Below are 27986 nucleotides of genomic sequence, written 5' to 3'. Positions count from 1 at the left end.
TCCTCTCTGTGAGGACAGTGAGCTCAGTGGCTCCAGGACTGATGGGAGGGTCTCACAGAGCAAGCAGTGACAGGGACAGTGTGGAGGCCATGTCCACATTTGCTGGCTTTTGGATTTGCACCTGAGTTCTGCTGGGTCGGTCAGTTCCTCTTAAACCCCAAACCCCGCCCCATGATAGTCACCCTGCCCATTCCCTGCCCAGGCCAAACTTCAGGTTGGGAGTTGTCCTGTTCTGTCCCCAGAGCACACAGTCCAGCACACGGTGGTGACACACACACAGACCTGCCTGGAACCATGGGACCCTACCAGCTGTACACCTGGCTTGGCATTGTTCCCTGTGGCCTCCTGCTGCTCCTCACCCTGGCCCAGGGTAAGGCTCTGTGGGTCTCCACAGGGACCCGGGTCAGATTGGCAGTTCCAGCTAGAGAGCATGTGGGCTGGTGGGGGGCAAAAGGTGGGGGTGGATGGAAATGAGACTGTCTTCTTGTGCCTCTGTGTGCCCAGAGGCTGAGAGAGGATCATGGCTTCCAGGGACCTGAGCCAGTGAGAAGGGCGAGGAACAGCAAGAGACTCGGGGAGGGGGGGGGGCAGCTTATGAAGGAGGGGCTGGGGGTGTTTCCTACTGCCTGTGTTTGTGGCTGACCTGAGTGCTGCCTCGAAGTGCTGCCTGCAGATGCTGTGAACACGCAGTTAGGGCTCCTCCCACTGCGGGTTGACTCTCAGTTGGCTGCTCTTGGCCAGAGACTCCCAGCCATCTCTGAGAGACCCTGGCTAAGGTCACTGGTCCTGGGAGCTCAGGGATCATTGGACTCCCTCTGGTCTGAGGGGCCACAGTGTTTTCCAGCCCATGCACCTTACGTAGGTGTAAAGGCTCTTTTGTTTGTTTATTTATTTATTTATTTATTTATTTATTTAGGCACATTTAGAAAAACAGGGGAGGAGATCTTGCAGTCTGCGGTTCACTCCTTAAATCACCGAAGGGAGGGGGCCAAGACTATCTGGAGCCAAGAGCCGCCTCCCAGGTGTGTTTAGGGTTCCAAGAACTTGGGCCACCAGATGCTCTTTTCTCAGGCACATCAGCGTCAAGCTTGATGACAAGAGTGGCAGCTGGAGAGGATGGCATGACAGGGAGAAGCTTAGCCTACAACACCATGCTCCTAGCCCTCCATTGGCTTGTGTTCGGGGCAAAGTTGGCAGTGCCCTCTGCCTGCCATTACTCTTGAGTCTTTTATCAGAAGTTCATACTGGTGCCCACCAGGCCTGCCTGTGTTTTGACTCTTGGTGCTCTGGGTCTAAAGGCCTCCTCCACCACCCTTTCTCAATCTAATCTGCCGAAGGAGATCCACACTCACCCTGCCCCCTGCCTCACCTGTCCTGATCCTCTTTGCTGAGACTCTACCCTTACCTGCCCTTACTGCCACTCTCCAAGGTGGTCCCAGACCTTTCTGGATGAAGAACTACCTTCCAGATGCTCTGTTAGTCATTGATGTATCCATTTCTTTCAGGATTTACTTACCTGAAAGACAGATCCATGGAAGTAGGGAGACGTAGAGAGGGAGAAGAAGATCTTCCAAGGGCTGGTTCACTCCCCAAAGAGCCGTGGCAGGTGGAGATGGGCCATGTGGAAACCAGGAATCAGGAACACCACACAAGTGACATGGGCCCAAGCACTCAGGCTGTCCTCTGCTGCCTTCCCAGGTGCATGGGCAGGGAGCTGGATCAGAAGCAGAGAGCTGGGACTCCCATGGGTGCTCTGATGTGAGATGCTGGTGTCACAAGCCACAATTAACACACTGGGCCACAACAGTATTTCATGTTGATTCTATGTTCAGAAATAATAGAGCTTGTCTCTGGATGTGGGCACAGAGTTTCCTAATTTTATAAGAAAGCCCAAGTGCTCCTCATAGGATCCCATTTCCACTCCCCTGGAAACAATGCAAAATCACTTTCTTGGCCCTATTATGATGAGCATGTAAATATTTTTCTATTCCTGGAAATTCTTCTTCTTCCAGGAACAAATGGAGGGGGCCTGGCTAAAGTCCTTGCCTTGCATGCGCCTGGATCCCATATAGGTGCTGGTTCGTATCACAGTGGCCCTGCTTCCCATCCAGTTCCCTACTTGTGGTCTGAGAAAGCAGTAAAAAACGGCCCAAGCCTTGGCATCCTGCACGCACATGTGAGACCAGGAAAGCTCTCCAGGCTCTGGTTTCAGCTCAGCTCAGCTCAGCTCCAGCCGCTGCTGCCACTTGGGGAGTGAATCAGTGGATGAAAGATCTTCCTCGCTCTTTCTCCTTCTCTGTGTATATCTGACTTTCCAATTAAAAAAAAAAAACAAAAAATAAATTAATAAATCCTTAAAAAAAGAAGGAACGGAGAGATCAGTGTTAAAGTGCAGAAGGTTAAGCTGCCCTTGTGGAGCCAGCATTCCATCTGAGAGCATGAGTACTGGCTGCTGCATTTCCTATACAGCTCACTGTTAACACATACATGAAAGCAGCAGAAAATGGTCCCAGTGCTTGGGCCCCTAACACCCACGTGGGACACCCAGATGGAGTTTAAGCTTCCTGGCTTTAGCCTGGCTAGCCACAGCTGTTGTGGTCCTTTGCGGGGCGGGGGGAACCAACAGATGGAAGTTACTCTTTCATCATTTTCGCATTCTCCTGTGTACGTTGTGTCCTCCACTCTGGAATTCTAACTATCTCACAGATAAATCTTCAAAAATAAGAAAGAACAATTGATCACTCAAGACAAGCACACCACCTTGTATAACAATGAAATGATGCAATGTGTATGTGTGTGTGCGCGCGCACAGATGAAAAGAAAAATCTAGGACCAAATCTGCATTTTCACAGCTCAGGTAGAAAAAAAAAATCCCAAAACATTACCTAAAGCTTCTGAGCTCCAGCTTCTGCATCTGTGTATGTATTACAGCCCCTTTCCTGCACCAGAGTGAAAGGGAATGAGAAGAAAAAACTCTTATCTCCTTTGCAAAGCCACACAAATAATACAGTCACTAATTTTGCAAAAGTTTAGGTGTCTACGACATAGCCTGCCACTAGGGTGGACATCCAGCAGTCTCTACATTTGTTCCAGAAAGCTGAGGATGCTCAACTGCTTTGTGCAAGGTGGCATCATATTGGCCCAGATGCCTGACAATGGCAATGCAATGGGAAAAATTGGTACACTGGTGTAGGGAATAGGACCAGAAAGCAGTCTGTGAACACGGAGTACAAACATAGCATATTGTCCTAACTTTCTGTTTTGAGAGTTCACTCTCATTGCTGAAGCCACAGACAGGGAGTGATTGAAAACCGTGAGTGGGAAAAGCTGTCCTGTACAGTGGCCTCCCATCCCACACATGCTAGGGTTCCCTCCCCAGGGACCATTCTGGTTCACAGGACCTCACACACAGTGTCCACTGCTCCTATGTCCAGGACTTCCTTTGGTATTCACAGAGGTGTCCACCTCAGTTCTCCTTCCCACTCATTTCAACCCTGGCCCTGGGTGCAGAAGTCTACATGGGCTTATGGTCACTAGGATGGGTCTTTCTGATCATTTCATTAGGATGGAAACAAGAAGGACCAGCCAGAAATCTATAAAGTGAGTGTATAAGCCCAGGTCCTGGACAAGGTTAGGCTAAAGAAACAAAGAGGCAGGCTCCTGGCAAAGCAGCTCACAGGCAGCTCTACCTGATTGTATATCTCTGCCCAGAGGCCAGAACTCTGACAGTCCCATTAGGACCACACACTCTGGGCAAGTGCGGGGGAGCCTGGTCCACGTGGAAGGCACCAACGTAGGTGTTCACACCTTCCTGGGCATTCCCTTTGCCAAGCCACCTCTGGGGCCACTGCGCTTTGCACCTCCTGAACCTGCCGAAGCTTGGAGTGGAGTGAGGGATGGTACCTCCCATCCAGCCATGTAAGCTCTTCCAGGGTACTGGAAGTTTCAGGTCTGGGGTGGGTATGAAGCATCTGAGTGCTGGGTCAAGCCTGACTGCCCTTTCATCCACAGCTCACAGCTGACAGCCCTACTGTGCCGTGGGCTCCCACAGCAACACTTCCAGTGGGCTTGCCAGGCTCCTGCCAGACTCTTGGCTCAGCTCTTGGGACTCTGAGGCTTCGGTATATGATGGCTCCACCCTCGCAGCCTTTGAGGACGTGGTGGTGGTCACCATCCAGTACCGCCTCGGTGTCCTGGGATTCTTCAGGTGAGCCTGGGTCTGGGCTGGGTGCTGAGGGAGGAGTAGCCCTGACACAGCCCTGCCATCCCTGTCCCTGACACTTCTCCCAGCACTGGAGACCAGCATGCCAGTGGCAACTGGGGCTACCTGGACCAAGTGGCTGCACTGCGCTGGGTGCAGCAGAACATCGCCTACTTTGGAGGCAACCCTGACCGGGTCACCATATTTGGTGAGTCCGCGGGAGGCACTAGTGTGTCCTCACATGTGCTGTCACCCATGTCGCAAGGACTCTTCCATGGAGCCATCATGGAGAGTGGGGTGGCTGTGCTGCCTGGCCTCATCTCCAGATCATCTGAGATGGTTTCCATGGTGAGTGTTCTGACTGGCCCAGCTTTGACCCATAGCTTCCATTTTCTGTCTCAAGGCTTCTCCTACTATCTGTTGAGTGGGCACATGTGGGCCATCAGGTGCCTTGGCACTGCACACCTCAAGGATGGCTAAGGGGATCAGAAGTCATAATCTTAATAATTATACCTCCGTAGACTCTGACACAATCTGGGTCCTGCAAAACTGCCCTTGTGAGGGCTAACTTGTCTGCACCCAGCTAAGCAGGTGCAGCTCACTGAGGCCAAGACTCTCCAAGTCAGAGAGAAAGGACTAGTGTGCATCCAGGCCACAGCCATTGGTCCACAAGACTCTGCTCCTGCCTCCTGCTGGGTCTCAGACACCCTACTTTTTCTCCATATGGAGATCCAGCACCCATGTATTCCCTTCCCAGGTAGTGGCCAACCTATCTGGCTGTGGCCAGGTGGACTCTGAGACCCTGGTGGGTTGCTTGCGGGCCAAGAGTGAAGAGGAGATGCTGGCAGTAACCAAGGTAGGACCCAATTCACTGGGTCAAATGGGTAATCAGCTCTGATGCCATTCAAAGTTCCTGGGCTGCCAACTCATGTCCATGCTTTCTTGTCTTCCCTGCCCTCAATTGTCAGGCATGCCCAGTTGTGTAAGCCAGGGATTGGATCCCACATGGTGGGACCTGAACTTGCTCAGGTTAGCTAGGAGAGGAGAAACGGATCAAACAACATCTGGCCCACAAACTTTCTCCTTGTTTCCGGATACCCTAGCCCTTTAAGATCATCTCTGCAGTGGTGGATGGCATCTTCCTGCCCAGATACCCCTATGAGCTGTTGGCCTCTGCTGACTTCCAACCTGTCCCCAGCATCATTGGTGCCACCAATGATGAGTATGGCTGGATCCTCCCCAAGGTGAGGCCAGGTGAGGTCCTCTGGAGTTCATTTTGCAGTTAGGCCTCAGCGTGTCAGAGCTCCAGACCAACTACCACCCATCCAAGGTCCTCTGTTCACCCACTAGTTCTTCACTGCCAGAGACCCCTCGGATGAAATCGACAGAATAGCCATGGAGACACTAATACATCAGTCATCTGAGCAGTGGGTGAGGTTCCAAAGGTCCTGCCCAACAGCTCTGTAACCCAACAGCTCATGGTCCCATGGATCTCAAAGAACAGAGGCACACTGCCTTTGTGTGTGTTTGGAGATGGGGTGGCCCCAATCCTGGTTTGTCATTCCCTGTCTTTATCAGGGACCTTTCTCAGTTGCTTCTCTCCCTGGCAGCAAGCTGTTCTGACTGTACCCTTATTCCTCGGGCTAGATGCTGCCTGCAGGCATAAGGGAGCAGCTGGTGGACCAGTATCTAGGGGACAATGAGAATCCCAAGACCCTCATGGCTCATTTCCAGGAGATGATGGCCAATGCCCTCTTCGTGATGCCTGCACTCCATGTAGCACGTTTACAACGTGAGTTCATCTGCGGCTAAGGCCTCACTGGGCAGGGTTCTGCCCACAGCATTGGATCTCTGGGGAGGATTGTACTGTTCAGGCTTTTATCCACATATAGCTGGGTGCCTCAGCACCAGGTAGACATGTACGTATGTAGACAGGTAGACATGTCTACCAGATGGCAGATAGACATGTCCTTTGTCTCAGTTCACTCTCCTGCTAGTTCAGGAGATGGACATCTCCACCAAGTGACGGATGAGAAAAATCTGGGAAAGAGAATGGGGAAGCAGGGGTGAGGCAGCTACACAGTATAAAAACCTCTCAGCTACAAAGTCCAAGGCCAAGACCCATCCCAGGCCCTTGCTACTGCTCTTCTCCCCGGAACTCCATCAGCACTGTCCTGCCCAGACCAAGTGGGCATTGCTTTGTTGTCTTCTCAGGAATAAGGGAAACCTTTGGAAGGGGCCTTCAAACGTTGCCATGTGCACCTGTCACCCAGGTTCCCATGCCCCTGTCTACTTCTGTGAGTTCCAACATTCACCCAGCTTCATGAAGGACTTCCGGCCACCCCATGTGAGGGCAGACCATGGTGATGAAGTTGCCTTTCTCTTCAGATCCGTTTTTTTCGGGACAAAAGATGAGGCTTCCTCCTTCCCCAGCATGGGGATGCAGCACTTGGCAGTCCTGAGGGGGTATTGTACAAACTACACTGGTGACAGGGCTGGGGCTCAGATGCGATCAAGCACCCCAAGTCTCATGGCTCCCAGGGTTGAGCCAGGACTACACTGTGAGTGCTCCAGACCTGGATCCCTGCTCCTCTGCCTGGCCTTGTGATGAGTGTCTGTCCTTGCTGCAGAGTTGTCTCCCAAGATCAAGAGGGTGCATTACACTGGGCCAGTAAGAGACCAATGGCAGATGAGCTTGAGACCAAGTTTAGATATGGAGTTTAGCAAAGGGAAAGCCGATCAAGCTCCATTTTGTGGCAAGTGTGGTCAAGGTGGAGCAACAGGCCTGGGCTGGTGAATGTGGTCAGGAATAGGCAGTGGGCCTGCACCTGCCTGAGCTGACCCTGTGTCCTTCCCCACTGCAGTGACTCTCACTGAGGAGGAGGAGCTGCTGAACAGGAGGATGATGAAGTACTGGGCCAACTTTGCTCGTACTGGGTGAGACACCCCACCCTATCCTTATGTCCCCCAGGGCCCTGAGACTCTCGTCTGTGGAGACCACAGCAGCCCAGTGTCCTTAGTCATGTGACAGTGTCTTGCCCAGCTACAGGGCCCACTGGACACAGGGTTCCTGGGAACTACAGATACTCTCCCCACCTGCCCTATGATCTGGACGTGGCCATCAGCTATCACCCTCAGAGGCTCCACAGTGGAGTGTGAGACACCATAACCTGGGTTGGCAGGTCCCCATGTGGAGCTGACACCAGGGGAGGAAGCAGCTCTCCTGCACCTGCAACTCATCCCCCACCACTCCCCTGGTGCCCAGCCCCAGGGAGGCTGCTCAGAGTCCTCACAGTCCCACCTTCCTGACCTCTCTTCTGCAGGAACCCCAATGGCGAAGGCCTGCCACACTGGCCCATGTTGGACCAGGAGGAGCAGTACCTGCAGCTGAACACACAGCCTGTTGTGGGCCGGGCCCTGAAGGCCCACAGGCACCGGTTCTGGATGCAGACTCTGCCCGAGAAGGTGCAGGAGCTGATGGGGGCTGAGCAGAAGCACGTGGAGCTGTAGTTGCCCATGTCTAGATGAGGGACCTGACCCCACCCACCCACCCATCACTTGTCTGCCCTCATCCAGTTGGCACACGCTTGTGAAGGACCTGCTGCCCAGGGCTCCTTGCTCAGCCTGAGCTTGTGCCCTGAATCAGATGTACTCAACACTGCCTCCATGACGCTGTGCCTATCAATGCCTGCAATAGCCCACCTTCCCCATTTCCCAGGGGCCCATGGCTCCTTCTGCCTCCATATGTCCTCCTCCCCCTCTTCCTCCTACCTCCCATCCACAAACCCTCCCCACTCTTGGGAGCTGCTTAGGGGTTGATGCCCAATCCTGAGGAAGCCCTGCTTTTCCTCCCAGCACACCCTGCAAACTCATGTCTGTAAGCAGCCCATGGGTGATTTGTCTACCCGAGCTGCCATGTCCTGGTGCCCTTAGGCACCCATGAATGGCCTCCTCCTGTTCCCTCCATGTTGCCACAAATAAAGTCTCCCATTCCTTCAGCTGAGAAAAGATCATCCAGGTAACCATGCCACAAACATTTATGACTGTCTCTCCCTCCCTCTCTCTGCAATTCTGCCTTTCAAAGAAAATAAATATGTATTTAAACACATACACATACATATATAAATAATATATTTGTTGGTCTTCTGTATATTGTGTTATTGAGAATATTAATTCATACTACTTGACAATCTGTTTGAGAGATAAAGCCAGGAAGAGAAAGACAAATAGAGGGAGCAAGAGCTCTCATCCTCTGAGTCACTTGCTATGTGTGCCCAGAGGCCTGGACACCAAAGCAGGAAGCCATGACTCCATGCAGTTCTCATACGTGGATAGCTGGGACCCGATTATTTGAACCATCTCCATTGCCTAGCAGGAAGCCAGGACTAGGAATGAGAGTGTGGGGTCAACAAAGGCTCTAGAATATCGGACAGAGTCATCTTCCTTGAATCTTAGCCCCCACCAAGGCCCACCATGATCTGTCCACTTCCTACATGACTTGTTGAATTGAGCCTGCTGTCTTCTGGATACTCTTCTCTGCCAGGTGCATAATCTGATTGTGTGTCCTCCTTCTGGCCCATTGTACCTGTGGAATGCTTGCTGGGGTTTGTACAGGGGCCTCCCTTCCAGCCAGCTGAAAACCGAGCCCAATTCTCCATTTGTGGGGATTTTAATCACTTGCCTCATTATTGTTGTCCAATCACAGCCCATGGCTGCTTGTTGTCTATCCTGACACTGCAGTTGGCCATGCCTTCAGGACTGACAGGAGGGTCATAGACAGCAGGGAGAGAGGAGAGGCAACCCTGGCTCTTGGCCCGCACTTACCTCAGTCTGCTTAGTTCAGTCATGCTCTCCTGAGAGCACCCTTTGCTCCGCCCCAAGGGCCACCCCGCCCACTCCCTGCCCGGGCTGAACTCTGGCCTGGGTGACAACCAGTTCCACCCTCAGAGCACCCAGGACAGCCTCTGGGCACACAACTGCAGCTCACACTCAGACCTGCTTCAGACCATGGGGCTGCACCGGCTGTGCGCGAGACTCAGCATCATGGCCTGCGGGCTCCTGCTTCTTCTAGTCCCCAGCCATGGTGAGGCTCCCACGGGCAGCCACAGCAACACGGGTGTGATGGGTGGTTAGAGCCCAAGTTAGCGGAAAGGCCTGCATCACGGAGGTGGTGGGAGCCATCAAGGGTTGAGGGTGTGGGGTTCTTGAACCCAGAGTGGGAGAAAGTGGTAGCTGTCCTAGACAGAGGCATGAGTGAAGCTAGTCAGGGTGAGCCTTGGGACAAGTGCAGGGGCTGGATTTGAGGCCACTTCCTTCCTGTGCTTGTGGCTGCCAGCCCAAGGGGATTATATTGAATCTGCTTCCCTGCTCCTGCCTGCCCCCATATCTCATCTAGTGGGTCCTTTTGTGGTAACTGGATCTGGGGACTATAGAAGACCGAGGTGCCAATCCTAGGTACCTTCTGAGACACTAGGGGCCACTGTCACCTTAGGCACTGAGCAATGGCGGTTGGCAGCATAGCCCTCTAGGGCGAAGGTGATGGCACCCTACATGCCTGGCCTTGTTATCAAAAGCTCAGACCATGCGTGCAAGGCTCTTGGGGTGTGTCTGTGATCCTTTATCTGCTCATTCAAAAGGCGCAGGACTGGAGCCAACCTTTGTAAGCAGCAAGTATTTCCTGGATAACCCAGAAGTCCAAAACCACCTTGCTGACATCTGCAGATGCTGCCATCCTGGGTACCAGCAGCACCTGTGTAGAAGCTGCCCGTGTCCTCCATGTGATCTCATTCAGCTCCAGCTCACCCATCACTAACAAGGCGTGAATGTTGTTTCACCTGCAATATGGAACCAGGGGGAAGTTAGCTTGCAGGCAGCCCATCCATGATCATACTTCTCTGCCCACAGGCCAGGACTCTGACAGTCCCATCAGGACCACACATTCTGGGCAGGTGCGGGGGAGCCTGGTCCATGTGGAAGGCACTGATGTGGGAGTCCACACCTTCCTGGGCATTCCCTTTGCCAAGCCACCTCTGGGACCACTGCGCTTTGCACCTCCTGAACCTGCTGAAGCTTGGAGTGGAGTGAGGGATGGCACCTCCCACCCTGCCATGTAAGCTCTTCCAGGTCCCAGGGAACCTCTGAACCCAGGGTAAGGGGAGGAATGGGGAGGGCCTGAGAGCTCTGAGTCAGTCACAGGTGTCCTGTCCTGATCAGCTCCCCAAGCCCCAGCCAGGTGGGTGTATGGGGGCGGGGAGTGGGTTCGCATGTGCATTTTCTCGTGAGCCTGCTGAGGCTCAGGAGGATGTGGAGGCATTTCGAGCTCCCAGCTCAGAATCCAGGCAGTCAACTCAGGGACACGAGAGAAAAGCCGACTCCAACATTCCACCAGGGGCGTGCTCTCCAAGTGAGCATCAGGTTGGCTCCGTAAAGCTTATAGGGATCAGTGATGTAAAAGTGGATTTTGTTTGTCTCTGAGCAGGGCATCAGCTGGGTCTCCCAGGGGACCAACTAGCCATGGACACCAAACCAACTGACAGGGAACTTGTCATATCTTTATAACTTGATAGGAAGGGAGTGATGAGGTTCCCTGAGAGTCTAGAATTAAGATGAGGCCTGTCCCACTTCCCTTCCTGGAAAAATGGCATCTACATGCTCGGGCTGCTCCCCTGTTCCTGGATGAAGTGGTACTGGGATATTGCAGTGAATATGATCACATGAAGAAGCCCCGGACTGACTATTGTCATGGCAACCACCAGGTGTCTACAGGATGTGGCTGTAATGAGTGCGTTGATGGAGAATCTCTTTGACATACGCTTGCCTCCCTCCCCCACGTCTGAGGACTGCCTATACCTCAATGTTTACACACCTGCCCATGCCCGTGAGGGCTCCAACCTGCCTGTGAGTGACAAACTGAAGTCATTGGGTGGGTGGGAAGATGGAAAGAAGGAGAGAAGGAAAGGACATGAGCTTTGGCAAGAAAATTAGAAATGTCAAGGTTAGCCCAGACCTCACTTGACTGTGGCCTCTCAGTGTCAGGTCCAAGCAATGTTTCTTTCATTCAGTGGGAAGCTGACCCTTGAGCATGGCCCTGTGATGGACCCAGGACTAACCTAACAAGTTGTGGCCAGTAGAGTCACTTGGGTGCCCAAGTGCTATGCTACGGGTCACCCCACTCCTTTGGCTGTGAACTGTTTATGCTGAAGACAATGATGGATTACTACCCAAGTACAATAACCAGGAAGGCATGCTTTTTCTGCCCTGGAAGTAAAGAAACAAGAGTTTAGCAGTTGGGGAGGGGACCCCAAAGTGTGAATGGCCTGGTGCTTCTGAGAGAATTGAATCCAGGTCCACAGTCTGCTGGAGTTGGAGTTCTTTCTGCATGAGCAGGTGCACAGAATCAAGCAGTGGCTTATCTTGGTGAGATTGGGCTTGGAGGACCCTCCTGGCATTGAACCTGATGTCTCCAGGTCATGGTGTGGATCCACGGCGGTGCTCTGGCTGTAGGCATGGCTTCCATGTACGATGGCTCTGCCCTGGCAGCCTTTGAGGACGTGGTGGTGGTCACCATCCAGTACCGCCTCGGTGTCCTGGGATTCTTCAGGTGAGCCTGGGCCTGGGCTGGGTGCTGAGGGAGGAGTAGCCCTGACACAGCCCTGCCATCCCTGTCCCTGACACTTCTCCCAGCACTGGAGACCAGCATGCCAGTGGCAACTGGGGCTACCTGGACCAAGTGGCTGCACTGCGCTGGGTGCAGCAGAACATCGCCTACTTTGGAGGCAACCCTGACCGGGTCACCATATTTGGTGAGTCCGCAGGAGGCACTAGTGTGTCCTCACATGTGCTGTCACCCATGTCGCAAGGACTTTTCCACGGAGCCATCATGGAGAGTGGGGTGGCAGTGCTGCCTGGTCTCATCACCAGCTCATCTGAAATGGTCTCCATGGTAAGTGTCCCCCAAAGGCCCAGTCCAAACCTATAGCCATTGTCCTCTTTCTTGAGGCCTCTGCCAGTGTCTCTGTTGAGTGGGTACATGTGGACCATCAGGTGCCCTGGCATTGTCCACTCAGGGGATGGCTTAGGGGTTCAGGGGTCAGAATTCACATTCCTGTGCTTCAGTAGAGATTAAAGTGATTCTGTGTCCTGTTATGATGCTGTATTGGGGATCACTTGCTGGGCAGAGTCCTCCAAGCAGATGCGCAGACCGTTTTGGCTGAACGCCCCAAGTGTACTGTAGTCAGACCATTTCACACCTGCAATGATCCATACAGTGGACCTGAGACTGAGACACCCATAACTCCAGCCCAGACTTTGGGCCAACTCTTCACCCTGCCTGGGTTATTGATACGGTTCCTGTGTGGTCCCTTTCTAGCTGGTGGCCAATCTGTCTGCCTGTGATCCAGTGAACTCCAAGGGCTTTGTGGCCTGCCTACGGGACAAGAGTGAAGAGGAGATGCTGGCCATCACCAAGGTCAGGACAATCCACTACAGTCTGGAGGAGCATGGAGTCAAGGGTTCAGGTGCCCTTCCTGCTCTCTGAGTCAGCCATGTTGTCTCCACACCCAGCTGTCTTTGTAGTCCTGGGTAGGATATGGAGGCCAAGTCAGGCATGGCACCCCCTGTGGACACTACAGGCGTAAGCCAGAAGGTGTCAGAAGAGGCCAGGGATCTGACTGGTTCCCTGGCCTCACCTGCCTCCTCAGGCCTTCAGAATCATCCCAGGCGTGGTGGATGGCATCTTCCTGCCCAGGCACCCCCAGGAGCTGCTGGCCTCTGCTGACTTCCAACCTGTCCCCAGCATCATTGGTGTCAACAATGATGAATATGGCTGGCTCCTCCCCAGGGTGAGGCTGGGCTGAATGCGGTTAGGTGACTCAGGAGTTCATTGGTTGGTGGGGGAGGAATTTCAGGGACTCTGTAGCTCCAGGCTCACATACTGCCACCCGTCTCACCCAGCCCCAATGAGACTCACTCCTTGCCACCCAGGGCATGAACACTGTAGACACTCAGAAGGAAATGGACAGAGAGGACATGCGTGCCGCTCTGCAGAAATCTTCAGCCCAGATGGTGAGGCTCCTGAGCCCCTCCCCCATGGAGAGGGGGCTCCCTTCTAGTTCCTCAGGAACCCAGCCCCCAGAATCCTGCTCAGACAGGGGCTCCAGGAGCAAACGCTATGGGGTGTGCATCTGTGTGTTTGCCTGGGGGTGGGTCATCCCAGAGCTTGGCTCTTTTCCCATTCCTTGGGTCTCATCTCCACATTGCCCTGGAATTAACCTAACCCACCTCTCTCCATATCACCTGGGTTAGATGTTGCCCCCTGAGTCTGGAGACCTGTTGATGGAGGAATACATGGGGGACAGTGAGGACCCCCCAACTCTCCAGGCTGGATTCCAGGAGATGATGGCTGATGCCCTCTTTGTGATGCCTGCGCTCCATGTCGCACATGTACACCGTGAGTTCACCTGTGACTGAGCTCTGACAGTCAAGGAAGGAGCTCAGAACCATGGGGCCCAGAAGTCTATCCGGTCCAGGTCCTTCCCACAGCTTTCTAAAGTTATCAGGGATGTGTTGGAATGGTAGAGATACACTCTGAAAAACAGATGCACCAAGTCCTCTACCCACTCCTTCACTCCCCCAGGTACCTGCAGTGGCCAGGGCTGGCCTGGGCCAAACCCAGAAGTCCAGAACTCAACCCAGCTCTCCGTGGTGGGAGCAGGGGGACAAGGATCTGAGCCATTTCCTGTCACCTCTCTCACACATTGGTAGAAACTGGAATAAGAAGAGGTGGCCAGGTGGCATCTTAGCCATTGCATCAAATGCCCACCCACCTGTGCCTTCTTTCCACGGTGCCTGGGGACCAGAACTCGTAATAGCCCCAACTAGTCTATTTCGAAGCTCAAGACAGACACTTCCCCTATTTTATATTGTGTAAATTGAGGTAAATGAAGCTGCTCAGCTGGGAAGTCCCCTGTCATGACTCCATTCAGGAGGTCCCCACTGCCCCTGCTCCCTTCTGGAGGCTGCACTGTATTCCACCCCCCCCCACGCCCCCACCATCCAGACTCCAGATCCCAGCTGTGGTGCACTTGGTCATGACTCAGGCCTGAAAGCTTGTGGAACTGAAACCACTCCCCTTCTGAAAAACTCAGCCACCATCTAACCCTCCAGAAAGCCGCGCCCCTGTCTACCTCTACGAGTTCCAGCAGCGGCCCAGCTTCCTGAAAGACAAGAAGCCGCCCCACGTGAAGGCAGACCATGGGGATGAGATTGCCTTTGTCTTCGGACTCCCCTTTGTGAGCAGTGGAGGTGGGTTCCCCTAGAGGCAGGACTTGGATGTAGGGGCAGAAGAGGAGTTACAAAGTCTAGGCAAGATCAGCCTACACCCACTACCCGCCCTGGCAATGGCTATCTGGCCTGGCAGCAGGGGCGCCTATGTCAAAGGTGTGTTTGTCTGCCAGTCACAAAAGATGCCATTTCTGAGCCACAATGAGCTGGTGTCCAGTGAGAAAATGAGGTTTGCCCCCCAGAAATGGTGGGGAGGTCAGAGAACCAGCCCTAAGCTGGCAAATGAGGTCAAAGTGGGGCAGTGGGCCTGGGCTGGTGAATGTGGTCAAGAATAGGCTGCGGGTCTGCCTGAGCTGACCCTGTGTCCTTCCCTACTGCAGTGACTTTCACGGAGGAGGAGAAGCTGCTGAGCAAGAGGATGATGAAATACTGGGCCAACTTTGCTCGCACCGGGTGGGTTACTCCAACCTACCCCCACTTCCCCGGGGCCATGAGACCCTCCCCTGTGGGAACCGCAGCAGCCCAGTGTCCTGAGTCACGTGACAGCTCCCTCCCAAGTTTCAGAACTCAGTGACACACACAGGGGTCGTAGGGACCAGGGACACTCTATCCATCCAGGGCAGATCTGGACATGGCCATCAACTGTCACCCTCAGAGGCTCCACAGTGGAGTGTGAGACACCATAACCTGGGTTGGCAGGTCCCCATGTGGAGCTGACACCAGGGGAGGAAGCAGCTCTCCTGCACCTGCAACTCATCCCCCACCACTCCCCTGGTGGCCCAACCCCAGGGAGGCTGCTCAAAGTCCTCACAGTCCCACCTTCCTGACCTCTCTTCTGCAGGAACCCCAATGGCAAAGGCCTGCCACACTGGCCCATGTTGGACCAGGAGGAGCAGTACCTGCAGCTGAACACACAGCCTGTGGTGGGCCGGGCCCTGAAGGCCCACAGGCACCGGTTCTGGATGCAGACTCTGCCCGAGAAGATGCAGGAGCTGATGCGGGCTGAGCAGAAGCACGTGGAGCTGTAGTGGCCTCTGTCAGGAAGGGCGACCTTGGCCCTACTAAGGAGTGTCACTCACCTGCCCTCATCCAGTTGGCACACCCTTGTGGAGGACCTGCTGGGGCCCCCTGTCCATCCTTCCCTGAGTGCCTTGCACTAGATGCACTCAACACTGCCCCCATGAAGTTATGCCCACCTTCCTCATCTCTCTTGTCCCTAGCCCCTCCTGCACACCTCACCTCTTCCTCCAATACTTTCTCGTCCTGAGTTTCCTATCCTCCCAACCCCAGAACCTCCCCACTCAATGTGAGCTGCTTTGGGGGTTGTTGCCCACCACAAGGTGTAGGAAGACTTCCTCCTCCTCTTCCTAACATGCCCTGTGAATTCACCTCTGTCAGTGACCCTACGGAACCTGGGCACCAGAGCCGCCATGTTCTGGTGTCCTCAGGCTGCCATCACTGCCCTTTTTCCGTTCCCTCCATGTTACCATAAATAAAGGCTCCCATTCATTCAGCTGAGAAATACTCATCCAGGTAACCATGCCACACGCTCATGTACCTGGTGGGTTGCAGGGCTCAGGTATCAGAACATTTGTTGCAATAAACACAGGGTGCAGATACACCTTTTGTTTTTGTATTTATACCCAGAAATAGGAATTTTTGATATTATTATTGTTTTAATTTCACTCCTTAAAGATCCTATGTTTATTGATTTGAAGATTAGAGTTGTAAATACAGATACAGAGAGAGAAAACATTCCATCTACCAGTTGACTCCCTAGAGAATTTCAACTATCATATAGTATGGGCCACATCAAAGCCAAGAGCTGCATGAGGTTTCTACCTGGGTACCAGGGTACAAAATACTTGTACCCTGCTTCAGCTCCTTCTCTCGAGCCATTACCAGGGAGCTAGATTTGAAGGGGAACAGCAGGGACAGGACCAACACCCATCAAAAGGCCCTGTTGCGGCCAATGTTTTGCCAATTACACTGCAGTGCTGGCCCTAATTTCAGCTTTGGAGGAACTTTCCTAGAGTTTCCCATGAGATCTGTACTATGTCACATCCCATCTCACAGCTTAGAAGTATCCTCTTTTCTCCAAATCCCTGCCAACATTGACAAGTTTTCTCTTTTATCAGAAAAGCTGCAATTATTTTAATAGCTCTAATAATTAGTGACATTGAGCACATTTTAAATATATTTGTTGGTGCTCAGCACAGAGGCATGCTGTCCTGTAGGTGCATTGGTTCTATTTCTGCCTGCTCCATAGCTGATCCAGCTGCTTACTGATGAGCCTGGGAAAGCAGCAGAAGATGGTCTAAACTTTGGCCTCCTGCACCCGTGTGAGAGACCCAGAAGAAGCTCCTGGCTGCTGCCTCCGGCCTGTCTTCAGTATGGCTTAGCCCTGGCCACTGTGACCGTCTGTAGAAAAAAAACAACAGATGCAACATCTCTTTTTCTGTCTCTCCATCCCTCTCTCTGTAACTCTGTCTTTCAAATAAAAAAATAAATCTTTAAACATACACACTTATATATACGATATACAGAATACATTTGTTGACCTTCTGTATATATTATTATTGGAGATATTTATTCAGATCATTTGGCTATTAAAAAAAAAAGCTATCTATTTGAAAGGTAGAGCCAAGGAGAGAAAGATGGATAGAGGGAGTGAGAGCTCTCATTCTCTGAGTCTCTTCCCACATGGTCCGGAGGCCTGGGCACCAAAGCTGGTGCCACAACTCATGCAGGTGTCCCACGTTGTCTGCACCATCTCCATCACATTTGCAGGGAGCTAGGACTAGGAATAAGAGCACAGGGGGCCAAGAAAAGCACTAGAACATGGTATATAGTCATCCTCCCTGCATCTAAGCAACTGAGGAAAAGGCCTACAGTGATCTGTCCACTTTCTTCATGGCTTCCTGAGTTGAAACTTTATTCTGGACACTGTATTTTGCCAGGTACACAGTCTAAATGTGTTTTCTCCTTGCAGCTTGCTGCACCTGTGGGACGTTTTCTGGGGGTTGTACATGACTTCCCCCATGGAGCTGCACTCTCTGGGCCATAAAAGCATCTCCTTCCTGATCCTGATGAGGCACATGTGTATCTGGGCATGGTTGTGTTAGAGTAACTAGGGAAGAAATGGACTCACAGGGTAGGGCTCCCAGATCAGCTGTGTCTGTTGAGTTCCCCTGCCTGGCATGACCAGCAGGCGTCCTTGTCAAGGGGAGAAAAGAAGTGGTGTCAGAGCGAGGTGGAGACACAGGAAACACTGGGTTCTACCAGCACCAGGCAGGAAAGGGCCACAGTGAGTAGGGCGGGGAAGGCAGAGGCTCTCAGGGGAAGGGCCCAGGAACCCAGGGAATACCAGTGAGGAACCTGGAGCTTCCAGAATTGGGACAGTCGCAGCTCCCAGCCTTAGCTTGGGACCTCCCCTCCACCCGGTTAAAACCCTAAGAAAATTCTCCTTTTGTGGTATTAACCTTGTGATTCTTCGGAGAGGGCCTTCTGGGTTGTGCAATCACAGCTCACAGCTGCTTGTAGTATATCCCAACACTGCAGTTGGCCATGACTCCAGAACTGAGAGAACAATACTAGAAAGCTGGGAGAGAGGAGAGGTAGTCCCAGCCCTGGGCCCACACTGACATCCACCTGTTCAGCTGGATCCTACTCTTATGTAAGATCCTCTCCCTGCTCAGGTCAAACTTCAGCCTGAACTACACCCTGCTCTGTCCTGGCACTGCCTGGGGCAGCCTCTGGGGCACACAGCTACAGCATACAAGCAGACCTGCCTAAGACAATGGGGCTGTACTGGATGTGTGCATGGATAGGCACCATGGCCTGCGGACTCCTGCTGCTCCTCATCCCAGGGCAGGGTGAGACTCCCACAGGGACCTGGGTCAGTTCTGCAGTTACAGCTTGAGTTGGTGGGAGGGCCAGCATCTGGAAGCGGTGGGATCTGGAGGGATCCAGTGAGAATTGAGGGCACTCAGGGTAGGAAAGAGTGGTGGCTATCCCAGAGACAGAGATGAGTGAGCCCAATCAGACTTGGGACAGGTGCAAGGGCAGGATTGAGGCCATTTGCTTCCCATGATTGTGGCTGTGTGAATGCTGCCTGCCAGTCAAAGAAGAACCTGCCTTTCAGTCCACATCCAGCCTCTCATCTAGGTTTCCCCTGCTAGGTAACTGGATCTGGTAATTACAGAAGCCTCAGGTGCCAATCCTAGGGCACTTCTGTGACACGAGGGTCCCCTGTCATCCCAGGCACTAAGCAGCAGCCTTTGGCAGACCAGCTTCTCTGGCTTAGGTGTTGGCACCTTACATGCTTGGCCTTGTTATCGAAAGCCAGGCCATGTGTGCCAGGCTCCTGGGGTGTGTCCTTGATCCTTTATGTTCTCATTAGAAGGCTCAGGACTAGAGCCAACCTTCTAGAGCAGCAGGTTAAATCACACTCGTAGCACTGCATCTAATGTGGGTGTTGATTCCAGGTCAGTCTGCTCTTCTTTCAAACCAGCTCTCTCTGCTAATGTGCCTGGGAAAGCAGTGAAAGATGGCCCCAGTGCTTGGGCCCAGGCACCACGTGGGAGACACAGACGGATTTCAAAGTTGTTGGCTTAGGACTGGCCCAGCCGTGGCTACTGGGGATGTTTAGAGAGGAACCAGGACACAACTCTGTTTCTCTCTCTCAGATACTTGGCCTTTAAAAACATAAATAGATCTATAAGGAAGTATAAAAATAATCAAGGGCACAGGACTCTGTGCCCTTTGACCATTGCCCAATCTAACGTGTCAGCAGCAGTCCACACTCTTGCTGGCTTCCACGGCTCACCCGGCAGGCTCCCTCCTTCCCTGCCCTTGCTTGGTCTCTCCCAGGTGAATAGGACATTCCAGACAGAAGGATCAGCCCCATTCTGTATGGCTCCCATTAAAATCATGTGTGGGGCTGGCTCTCCTTTGAGAGAAGACACAGTGTCCCTGGGTATCCTGGGAGTCCAGCACCACAGTGCTGCCATCCTGGGTACCAGCAGCAACACCTGCATAGAAGCTGCTTGTGTCCTCCATGTGATCTCATCCAGCTCCAGCTCACCTATCACTAATGCAGCATGAGTGTTGTTTTCACCTGCTGTGGCACCCTGTGTTGAGGGTGTATGATGGAAACACATCAGTACCTATTCATTATAGAGGCCATTTTTTCTGCATGTTTTTAGTGGGCAAAATGGGTTCACTTAGTGACTTGTGAGCCTGTGCTCCTGTACTTTGGTCAGCCATTGACAAGCCAACAGGAGGGCACTGTGGGTCACACACTCTGGTCCTACCCAGTCCTGGCTCCTTTACAGGGAGCTGTAAGGTGCCCAGGGTCTCAGACACAGCACCCATATCTTTACCAAAGAGTCCAGGTGAGCACTCAGCCTTGGCCTTTGCCTCAAGGTCACAAGCTTCCCCCCTGGTGTCAAGGCTGAACTTGCCAAGCCTCCTCTTGCTGGGACTTCCTTGGCCGTTAAATAGAAGGTTCCTCTTTCAGCATGAGTCACGGTTTATGCAGCTGAAAGATTTTTTCATTTTATTTTGTTTAATATTTATTATATTTATTTGAAAGGTAGAGTGACAGAGACACATTTTTCATTCACTGGTTCATTCCCCAAGTGATTTTAACAGCTGGGGCTGGGCCAGGCTGAAGCCAGAAGGCTGGAATTGCTCCTGGATCTTTCACACAGGTGACAGGGACCCAAGCACTTGGGTGTGTGACTGTATTTGCCTATGCTCTCAGGTTTGGGGGTTGTAATGCCTCAAAGGACTGTCCAATTGGTTTCCAGAGCAGTTACACCATATTCCCTGGTCATCCACACTATGTGAATGTTCCAATTTCCCCACATTTGACTTACATTCTTGGTGATCTGGTGCCATTTGTTGTTGTTGTTGTTGTTGTTGTTGTTATTGTGTTTTGAGTCTCTTTCAGTCTTCACACCACCTCCTGGGCCTAGATGTCTTTTCATTTTTTCTTGTGTTGCTGTATTAAAGAATCACTGAACTTCTGGTTTTCTTTTGGGAGGGTGACACCATGCAGATTCTACTTGATGGTGCTCACAAATGTATCTTTGAATCGTTCCTCTGTGCCTCATATGCTTTGTGCATTTGTAACTCTATTCTAGAGGCTTCATCAGGTTTTAATTCTAGGTTTCAGCCTCCTTTATTGACAAGGCTGCTTTGCAGTATGATGTACTCCCAGTAGGAAAATTGTGGTTGGATATCTCACTTCTTGTGACAAAAAATGCATCCTGCAGGGGTGGCTACAGCAGCAGAAGGAGGTGGGGTGTGACACAGTATGAACCCTCCATGATCACACCTCTCTGTCCACAGGCCAGGACTCCACCAGCCCCATTAGGACCACACACTCTGGGCAGGTGCAGGGGAGCCTGGTCCACGTAGAAGGCACCAATGTAGGTGTCCACATCTTCCTGGGTATTCCCTTTGCCAAGCCACCTCTGGGGCCACTGCGCTTTGCACCTCCTGAAGCTGCTGAAGCTTGGAGTGGAGTGAGGGATGGCACCTCCCATCCAGCCATGTAAGCTCTCCCAGGGGCCCACCCAGGGTAGCAACAGGTCTAGGGTGGGCATGGGAGTCTTTGAGTGCTGACTCAGGCCCGACTGCCCTTCCATCCACAGCTCACAGTTGACAGCCCTAGTGTGTTGTGGACTCCCTCAGCAACACTCCAGTGGGCTTGTCAGGCTCCTGCCAGGCTCTTGACTCAGGACTTGGGACTCTGAAACCTTTAGGCTCCAGGTGCTAAAAATGGAGGCAGAGACCCAGCTCCCCCAAGTTCAGCTTCTAACCCATTTCTGTGCTGCCCTGGTGGGGGGTTGCTGTCCTGCGTGAGCTCCCCAAGTTGGCTCCTCCAAGCTTGTAGGAGTCCTTGGCTCAATCAGCCAATCCTGCAGGTCTCTGACATGAGCACCAGTGGTGGCTGGCACAGTACTGAGCTAACCCACAGGCCAAGTCCAAGGGCCAAAGGACAAGTGTGTATCACAGCTGGAGGCTGTCGGGGATAATAAGGCTACCAGGACATGGGCCATTCCATTGCCTTCCTGGGGGAAGCAATGGGCATCCACATACCCAGTACATGTGTGGGTGGCCCCCATGCTCCGGGCCTAACTGTGCAGAGGGACACAGCACTGAGGTCAGTACCTATAGGCAAGACTTCCCACATAGAGCCTGAGAGTCAGGTGTGCTAACTCTGGCCCACATCTGCCTGGAGGATCCCTGGAAGTTAGTGCCATCCCAGCTTCCCTCCAGTTTCAAACCTGTATTGGGTTGTTAGTGATGTTAAGGTAGACACATGAGTGAGCTGGGGTGCAAGAGGGACGGGTATAAGAGAGGATCAGGGGCAAGTCTAGACTCAGGCTCAGATTTTGGTCATTGCATGGATCTTGCACTAATGTCTGCCTTGGGAGGTCCCAGGTGTCCACAGGACCTTGCTGTGCTAGCACTGGATATTGTGAATGTCTCGTCCCTGATGTCCATCCCCATGTCCGAGGACTGCCTGTACCTCAGCATCTATGCACCTGCCCATGCCAGTGAGGGCTCCAACCTGCCTGTGAGTGGGAGGCCAGGGGCAGCTGGGGGTGGGAGGACATCCCCCTCTCTGATGGGAAAGAATGTGGTGACTGTGGATTTACATGTGATGGATCCTGGTGAAAGGTTGTTCTCTGTGGGGTCTAGCAAGTGCCTCTTCCCTGGGGAGGGCAGGGGAGGGCTGGGCATGGGATCCCTGAGACCTGTTTACTGCCAGAGGTCAAACCGTGTGGGCCCTGGTGGGCCCAGGACATCTACAGCATCCTCCTGTCCTTGAAATATACTCAAAAGACTGAGAGTTGGCTTGAATGTCACTACAGACCCAGTCCATGCGAAAGGAGACCACTTTGATTAGCATCCTTTTGAAAGCTTCAGAGACACTGTTTTCCTTTACTCCACTCTGCAGGTACTGAGGCTGACAGAGCCAAGCATTGAAAATGGTGTAGGACACAAGATGGCAGGCCTGGGCTGCCTGTGTATGAATAGGCCTGGGTCGCCAGCTCATGACCAAGATCCTGTAGTCTCAACAAGTGTCTGGCTATATGGGACTCTGCACAAGCCAGAGCATGGGTTAGAGGAGATGGTTTCAAAGTGGGATTCAGGTTGCAAGGAGCCTAATGGAATCAGTCTTGACTTCCCTAGGTGATGGTGTGGATCCACGGGGGTGGGCTGGTTGCAGGCATGGCTTCCATATATGACGGCTCTGCCCTGGCAGCCTTTGAGGACGTGGTGGTGGTCACCATCCAGTACCGCCTCGGCATCCTGGGATTCTTCAGGTGAGCCTGGGCCTGGGCTGGGTGCTGAGGGAGGAGTGGCCCTGACACAGCTTTGCCATCCCTTTCCCTACTGCTTCTTCCCAGCACCGGAGACCAGCACGCCAGTGGCAACTGGGGCTACCTGGACCAAGTGGCTGCACTGCGCTGGGTGCAGCAGAACATTGCCCACTTTGGAGGCAACCCTGACCGGGTCACCATATTTGGTGAGTCCGCGGGAGGCATAAGCGTGTCCTCACATGTATTGTCACCCATGTCGCAAGGACTCTTTCATGGAGCCATTATGCAGAGTGGGGTGGCCGTGATGCCTGGCTTCATCACCAACTCATCTGAAATGGTCTCTGTGGTAAGTGTCCCCCAAAGGCCCAGTCTAGACCTATAGCCATTGTCCTCTTTCTTGAGGCCTCTGCTAGTGTCTCTGTTGAATGGGACACCTGAAGCATCAGGTGATTCAGCACTGACCAACCCAGCGAAGGCTGAGACGCTCAGGGGTCAGAACCCACATACCTGTTCCTCGGTAGAGTCTGACACAGTTCTGGGCCCTGAAAAGCTGAACCTCAAAGGCCTACCTTGTCTGCACCCAGCTAAGCAGGTGCAGCTCACTGAGGCTGAGATGCTCTAAGTCAGGGAGGGAGGACTAAGGAGCATCCATGCACCAGCTGTGTGCCCATGAACTCTGCTTCTGCCTCCCACTGCGACTTGGGCACCCTCCTTCCTCTCATACATGGGTGTCCAGTGCCAGTGTACTCCCTTCTCAGGTGGTGGCCAACCTGTCTGGCTGTGGCCAGGTGGACTCTGAGACCCTGGTGGGCTGCTTGCGTGCCAAGAGTGAAGAGGAAATGCTGGAGATTTCAAAGGTGGGACCCATTCACTGGGATAAAAGGATGATTGGTTTCGTTGCTCTTCAAAGTCCCTGGGCTACTAGCTCATGTCCATGCATTCCTGCCCACATAGCCCTCAATGTACATGGGTGACCAACTCCTGTTAACCACGAATCAGACCCCATGGAGTGAGGAAGTATAATGTGCTTGCTGGGATGGACAAGATATAGACGAGAGTCTCAAGCAAAAGTCTGAACCACAAATCTTGTGTTTGGCCTCGGCTGTTGCTAGGCCTTCAAGATGATCTCCGCGGTGGTGGATGGCATCTTCCTGCCCAGACATCCCTATGAGCTGCTGGCCTCTGCTGACTTCCAACCCGTTCCCAGCATCATCGGTGTTAACAACGATGAAAGTGGCTGGATCCTCCCCAAGGTGAGCCCAGGGTGGATTCCTGTGATCCCACTCGCAGGCAGGCCTCGCAGTGTCAGCGTTCCTGGACCAACCACCCCCAACTTGAGTCACTCTGTTTACCTCGTAGCTCATGGGTGTTGAAGACCCACAGAAGAAAATGGACAGAGCAGCCATGGAGACACTAATACAGCAGACATCTGAGCAATGGGTGAGACCCCTAGGATTCCCCCAAACAGCTTCTGCCCAATGGGAACTCATGCAAATGAGGTTTAACTGACAGAGTATGTGCTTGGGGATGGGGTGTTTCCAATACTGTTCCTTTGCCCCATTCCTTGTCGTTATCCAGGATGTTTGTCAGTTGCTTCTCTCCCTGGCAGCCTGGCTCCCTGACTCTGTCCCTGTCTCCCGGGCTAGATGATGCCTTCTGGACAAGAGTTGGTGGACGAGTATCTGGGTGACAATGAGGATCCCAAGACCCTCATGGCTCAGTTCCGGGACATGATGGCTGATGCCATCTTCGTGATGCCTGCGCTCCATGTTGCACATTTTCAGTGTGAGTGCATCTGTGGCTAAGACCTCACTGCCTAGGGCTATGGCCTCACTGATTGATGCTCCACCCTCACTGGCCAGCGTTCTGTCCTCGCTGGCCGGGGCTCTGCCCACAGCATTGGGTCTCTGGGGAGGTTTGTCCTGTGCACAATCCCTTCCATGCATGGCTGGGTCCACTGGCACAAGATCCATCCGGCTAGTTCAAGAAATAGACATCTCCACCAAGTGACAGAGGTAATAGGATAAGGATGGGGAAGGGTGTATGAGTCAGGCAGCTGTGCTGTGTCAAGACATCATAGCTACATAAGGGAAATGAGCCAATCCCAAAAGGTTAAATACCACATGTTTGCCTTAATTTAAGATGATATGATCTTATGTATAACATGTTATGTTTTGAATGTTATATGTTGTGTATAAACTAAAATTGAAGTATAGGGGAGGTGGTCACAGAAGGTGGCTGGGAACTCGCATTTACTTTTTTTTTTTTATGTTTTTTTAAAGATTTATTTTATTTTTATTACAAAGTCAGATATACTGAGAGGAGGAGAGACAGAGAGGAAGTGGAGCCGCCGGGACCAGAACCAGCAGCCATATGGGATCAAGGCGAGGACCCCAGCCACTAGGCCACGCTGCCTAGCCCCTCGCATTTACTTTTAACATATTGGTTACTCATTACTATGTCAATTAATTCCATAATGATGTAAATTTTTGCTGATGGTATGTTGGAGCTTTCAATTGACTGGGATGATACTCTGCTGGCTCTGTCTTCAGGCCAGAGAGGATATACCTAAGATGCTGTTGAACTTGACTGGACAATAAGATGCTGGACTCTATGTTTGGTATACGCTTGCAATGGGGGAATCTCAACTGAACTTGAGCTGTGGTTATGCAACAAGGTGGAGGAATCCACCATGGTGGGAGGGTATGGGGAGGAGGGGGGAGAACCCAAGTATCTATGTAACTGTGTCACATAATACAATGTAATTAATGAAGTTAAATAATAAATAATTAAAAAAAGGAAAGTTACAGATAAAAAAAAGCTTTTATCATAAAAAAATGTTGCATTTTAGAAAATGCTTTCTCTATACCCATTGAAATAAACATGCCTTTTATTCTTAAAAAAAAAAAAAAAAAAAAGACATCATAGCTACAAAGCACAAGGCCAAAACCTAGCTTAGACATTAGCCACAACCCTGCAACCTCAGGACTCTGCCAGCAGTGCCCAGATCAGGCCCAGTAGGCATCACTCTGCAGTCTTCTTGGGTAGTGCAAGAGATTCAGAAAAGAAGAAATACCTGTCACCCTGTACACCTGTCACCCAGGTTCCCACGCCCCTGTCTACTTCTACGAGTTCCAGCATCCACCCAACTTCATGAAGGACTTCCGGCCATCACACGTGAAGGCCGACCATGGTGATGAGATTATCTTTCTCTTCAGATGCAATTTCTTTGTGAGAAAAGGTAAAGCTTCCTCCTTCCCCACCACGGGGATGTAGCACTTGGCTCAGAACACTGTATGGATGACAGGGTTGAGACTCAAATGCGATCAAGCATCCCAAGTCTCATGGTTCCCAGGGCTGAGCCAGGACTGCACTGTGAGTGCTCCAGACCCGGCTCCCTCCTCTGTCTGGCCCTGTGATGTCTGTCCTGGCTGCAGAGCTGTCCCCTGAGTGATCCCCCAAGATCATAAGGATGAAACATTACTGGATCAGTAAGAGACCAACGGCAGATGAGCTTGAGACCAGGTTTAGATACAGAGTTTAGCAAAGGGAAAGCCGACCAAGCTCCATTTCGTGGCAAGTGTGGTCAAGGTGGAGCAGCGGGCCTGGGGTGGTGAATGTGGTCAGGAATAGGCAGTGGGCCTGCACCTGCCTGAGCTGACCCTGTGTCCTGCCAAATTGCAGTGACTCTCACTGAAGAGGAGGAGCTGCTGAACAGGAGGATGATGAAGTACTGGGCCAACTTTGCTCGCACTGGGTGAGTCACCCCACCCTACATCCACCTCCTCAGAGCGGTGGGACCCTCATCTGTGGGGACCTCAACAGCAGCCCAGTGTCTTAGTCATGTGACAGTGCCCTTTTCAGCAGCGTCCCCAAGTGGCACACACAAGTTCCTTTTGACTAGGGATACTCTCCCCATCCACTCCCACCCTTGTCTGGACCTGGCCAAGAGCTGTCATTAGTTTTCCCTTAGGAGTGAGGACACCACAGTCCTGGCTGCCAGGTGTGCATGTGGATTGACACCAGAGGGAGTTGGCAGCTCTCCTGTAGCTGCAGTCCACTCCCATCACTCCTGGTCTTGATGGCAAGCTGGCCTGGCCCTAGCTAGGGCACTCAGGCCTTAAGGCCTCAGAGACCGCTGATCCCCACTTCCTGACCTCTCTTCTGCAGGAACCCCAATGGCGAGGGCCTGCCACACTGGCCCGTCTTGGACCAAGAGGAGCAGTACCTGCAGTTGAGCACACAGCCTGCAGTGGGCCGGGCCCTGAAGGCCCACAGGCGCCAGTTCTGGATGCAGACTCTGCCCAAGAAGATGCAGGAATTGATCAGAGCTGAGCAGAAGAAGCACGTGGAGCTGTAGCAGCCTGTGTCAGGAAGGATGACCCTGGCCCAACACACAGGCTGTCACTCACCTGCCCTCTGGCTCCTCAGCCCACCCTTGTGAAGGACCTACTCCCCAGAGCTCCCTCCCCAGCCTGCCTTGGGTGCCCTGCACCATATTTTCTCAACATCGCCCCCATAAGGCATCACACTGGCTGATGCCCAGTTTTCACATCTCCCACTGGCCCAAGGTCACTCTGCCCTTCTCATCTCCTCCTCCACCCTCTCTCTCCTCCACTCCTAGCCCTAGTTCCTCCCCACTCATTGGGAGCTGCTTCAGTGGTTGAGGTTGCTCTGGGTATCAGAGCCCTCATCCTCGTCACGGCACACCCTACGCCCTCAGGTCTGTAAGTGGTCCACAGGGTACCTGAGCACTGGGAGCCGCTGTGTCCTAGTGCCCTCAGGCTGCCATACGTGGCCTCTTCCCATTCCCTGCATGTTACCACAAATAAAAAAGCTCCCATTCCTTATAGCTGAGAAATACTCATCTGGGTAACTGTGACACACTATAATTCCCTGTCTTCCACTCCCTCTCTAACTCTGCCTTTCAAGTAAAATAAATAAATCTTTAAACAGACACATAAGCATATATTAGATATTTTAGCCTTCTGTATATTATGTTGTTGAAAACACTTATTCAGATCATTTCACTATTTTTCAAAAAAAAAATTAGCCGTTTGAGTTGTGAAGAGAAAGATGAATACAGAGAACGAGAGCTCTCATCCTCTGAGTCATTTCCTACGTGTGACCAGAGGCCTGGACGCCAAAGCTGGGAGCTGCAA

General features: G+C 52.5%; 2 protein-coding genes across 5 annotated transcripts; both read left to right on the top strand.

Annotated features, from left to right (window-relative positions):
* Positions 1 to 212: 212 nt before the first annotated feature.
* LOC101516256 (cocaine esterase-like) lies at positions 213 to 27800 on the top strand. Of its 4 annotated transcripts, none has more exons than XM_058675058.1 (12): positions 213 to 370; positions 10106 to 10310; positions 21938 to 22073; positions 22694 to 22827; positions 22912 to 23170; positions 23583 to 23681; positions 23937 to 24077; positions 24184 to 24264; positions 24471 to 24609; positions 25928 to 26065; positions 26509 to 26581; positions 26995 to 27800. In XM_058675058.1, the coding sequence occupies exons 1-12, from the start codon at positions 295 to 297 to the stop codon at positions 27182 to 27184; spliced, it is 1671 nt and encodes a 556-aa protein (XP_058531041.1). In that variant the 5' UTR covers positions 213 to 294; the 3' UTR covers positions 27185 to 27800. The 4 variants fall into 4 exon arrangements, with proteins under 4 accessions (XP_058531041.1, XP_058531040.1, XP_004583974.2 ...); XM_058675057.1 differs by lacking the exons at positions 21938 to 22073; positions 22694 to 22827; positions 22912 to 23170; ... (5 more) ...; positions 26509 to 26581; positions 26995 to 27800 and adding exons at positions 10957 to 11098; positions 11668 to 11801; positions 11885 to 12143; ... (5 more) ...; positions 14863 to 14935; positions 15324 to 16101; XM_004583917.4 differs by lacking the exons at positions 213 to 370; positions 21938 to 22073; positions 22694 to 22827; ... (6 more) ...; positions 26509 to 26581; positions 26995 to 27800 and adding exons at positions 9164 to 9284; positions 10957 to 11098; positions 11668 to 11801; ... (6 more) ...; positions 14863 to 14935; positions 15324 to 16101.
* Positions 3897 to 7729, top strand: LOC101531655 (cocaine esterase-like). The gene is made up of 10 exons (XM_058674796.1): positions 3897 to 3949; positions 4052 to 4207; positions 4291 to 4553; positions 4963 to 5057; positions 5305 to 5445; positions 5552 to 5632; positions 5849 to 5993; positions 6475 to 6610; positions 7064 to 7138; positions 7525 to 7729. Exons 1-10 carry the CDS (start codon positions 3897 to 3899, stop codon positions 7709 to 7711), a joined length of 1332 nt encoding a protein of 443 aa, XP_058530779.1. The 3' UTR covers positions 7712 to 7729.
* Positions 27801 to 27986: the final 186 nt, after the last annotated feature.

The sequence above is a fragment of the Ochotona princeps genome, chromosome 16, assembly GCF_030435755.1.
Source record: "Ochotona princeps isolate mOchPri1 chromosome 16, mOchPri1.hap1, whole genome shotgun sequence".
In the NCBI taxonomy this organism is placed as follows: domain Eukaryota; kingdom Metazoa; phylum Chordata; class Mammalia; order Lagomorpha; family Ochotonidae; genus Ochotona; species Ochotona princeps.
This window is presented reverse-complemented; position numbering and strand designations above follow the sequence as displayed.